The sequence below is a fragment of the Populus trichocarpa genome, chromosome 15, assembly GCF_000002775.5.
Source record: "Populus trichocarpa isolate Nisqually-1 chromosome 15, P.trichocarpa_v4.1, whole genome shotgun sequence".
NCBI classification, from domain to species: Eukaryota; Viridiplantae; Streptophyta; class Magnoliopsida; order Malpighiales; family Salicaceae; genus Populus; species Populus trichocarpa.
The window spans coordinates 8,692,870-8,694,521 of NC_037299.2; the positions used below are offsets into that span (position 1 = coordinate 8,692,870).

Below are 1,652 nucleotides of genomic sequence, written 5' to 3' on the forward strand. Positions count from 1 at the left end.
AGATAGCATATCTTCTAAATTTACCTCCCACTTCTTAGATATCGATTTTATTGCTTTAATTTATTGTGAATTTGTCACTTTTCACGGATGTGAGCAAGCCGTCGAAGACCCAGAAAAACAAAATAAAATAAAAAATAAAAGAGGGAGGGAGCAAACTTTGCAGTGAACATCCCTTGGCTCTAATAAATATTAATTCCCACTAGATTAGTGCAAGACATCATATTTCTATAGTCATCCTCCACTCGAATTTAGGTGCTCCATCTTTACCCACTACGTTAATTGATATATTGTTCTCATTACACCCCCACTTTCACAGACTAATATATACAATTTAATGGCTTCGATCCGTATGATCTTATGGCTGGACTTAAAACGCGCAGGCCCTCTCCCCCACAAGCACAAGTGAGTTGTGTTCGAGTCACTTTTTGACTTTGGCAAGTCTATTTTATCAGAAACATCTATGATATATACACATAATTTGAGGGCTTCCCTTAGATTGTGAGTAAGGAAGCTTGTTCCAGCAATGGCAGGAATGCTCTTTCGGTTACTTGTAAGCTTTTTGTTGATTTCTAACCTTGTTTATTGGAGCAATATTTCAATCTCAACAAGGAGTATGTCTTGAATACCCTTCTTAACACCTTCATTTCTTTCATTTTTTTTACTCTTAATACGATAATTCTTCTTGATTGTGATGTGTTGTTTTATTTCTCCAGGAACTGGAAGTCAGGTGCATGGTCATGATCAAGTTCCTCCGATTCTTGACGACACCCACCTGGTAACAAAATATATAATTCTTGATTTCCCTACAGCTAAGATCATGATGCTTGATTTTATAATCCCAATATTCTCAACTCCATTTTGTTCATGAATATCAATCCATCCGCTGACAGGTACTCCAGAGCAAGAAGAAGGATCACGATGAACATATCGCACATGGAAGAAAGATTGTAGAACTCAACGATTATCCTGGATCTGGAGCCAACAATCGTCACACTCCAAGACCACAATTTGGCAGATGTGTTGATTGTTAGTTTCTCAAATATTAAAGGAGTGCACTTCAGTTATCATTCAGTTATTGTAGGTGTGGATGTATCAGAGAACATTACTTAGCTGATGATTAAGTTCAGATAGTTTGGAACTCACTAAATATAGATAGTTTGGAAGTCATTTATTTTGGTTTCTGTATAACCATCTAAAACTTTGAAGATTAGTAATGAAACTAGATTTTACTGATATATCTTTATTATTTATTTTTTTAATCACAATAAAGCCCAAACGATGTCAGTTCAGTACATAGGCCTGACAATATACCAGGCCCAGACGCAACTTAGATCTAGCACCTACCAGATCCAATAGCTTGGCCTACCGCACTGCCAGGCCAACAAGGTGGGCATGTCGCATGTTATCTCGATGTTGAGCCTGAGGACTTCCCAAGGATTTTTGTCATCGCACCTTGGGTATGGTTGGATTCACTACACCCATGGATTCAAACATAATACCTGAATCTAGTGCCATCAATTCTATAGATTTTTACATAAAATATTATAAGAATTATTTCTCAACAAATATACTAAATTAAACAAGTCTACATTCACCAATACCATTAGGTGTATTAAAGTCTCTCATAGCCTACCATATCTCCATCCTTTTGC

General features: G+C 36.7%; 1 protein-coding gene across 2 annotated transcripts; it reads left to right on the plus strand.

The window, feature by feature from the left end:
• Positions 1-237: 237 nt before the first annotated feature.
• LOC18105792 (uncharacterized) lies at positions 238-1,235 on the plus strand. 2 transcript variants are annotated; one of them, XM_006374404.3, is made up of 3 exons: positions 238-611; positions 714-775; positions 900-1,235. In XM_006374404.3, exons 1-3 carry the CDS (start codon positions 524-526, stop codon positions 1,029-1,031), a joined length of 282 nt encoding a protein of 93 aa, XP_006374466.3. In that variant the 5' UTR covers positions 238-523; the 3' UTR covers positions 1,032-1,235. The 2 variants fall into 2 exon arrangements, with proteins under 2 accessions (XP_006374466.3, XP_024442256.2); XM_024586488.2 differs by having other exon boundaries at positions 240-611; positions 891-1,235.
• The last annotated feature ends 417 nt before the right edge of the window (positions 1,236-1,652 follow it).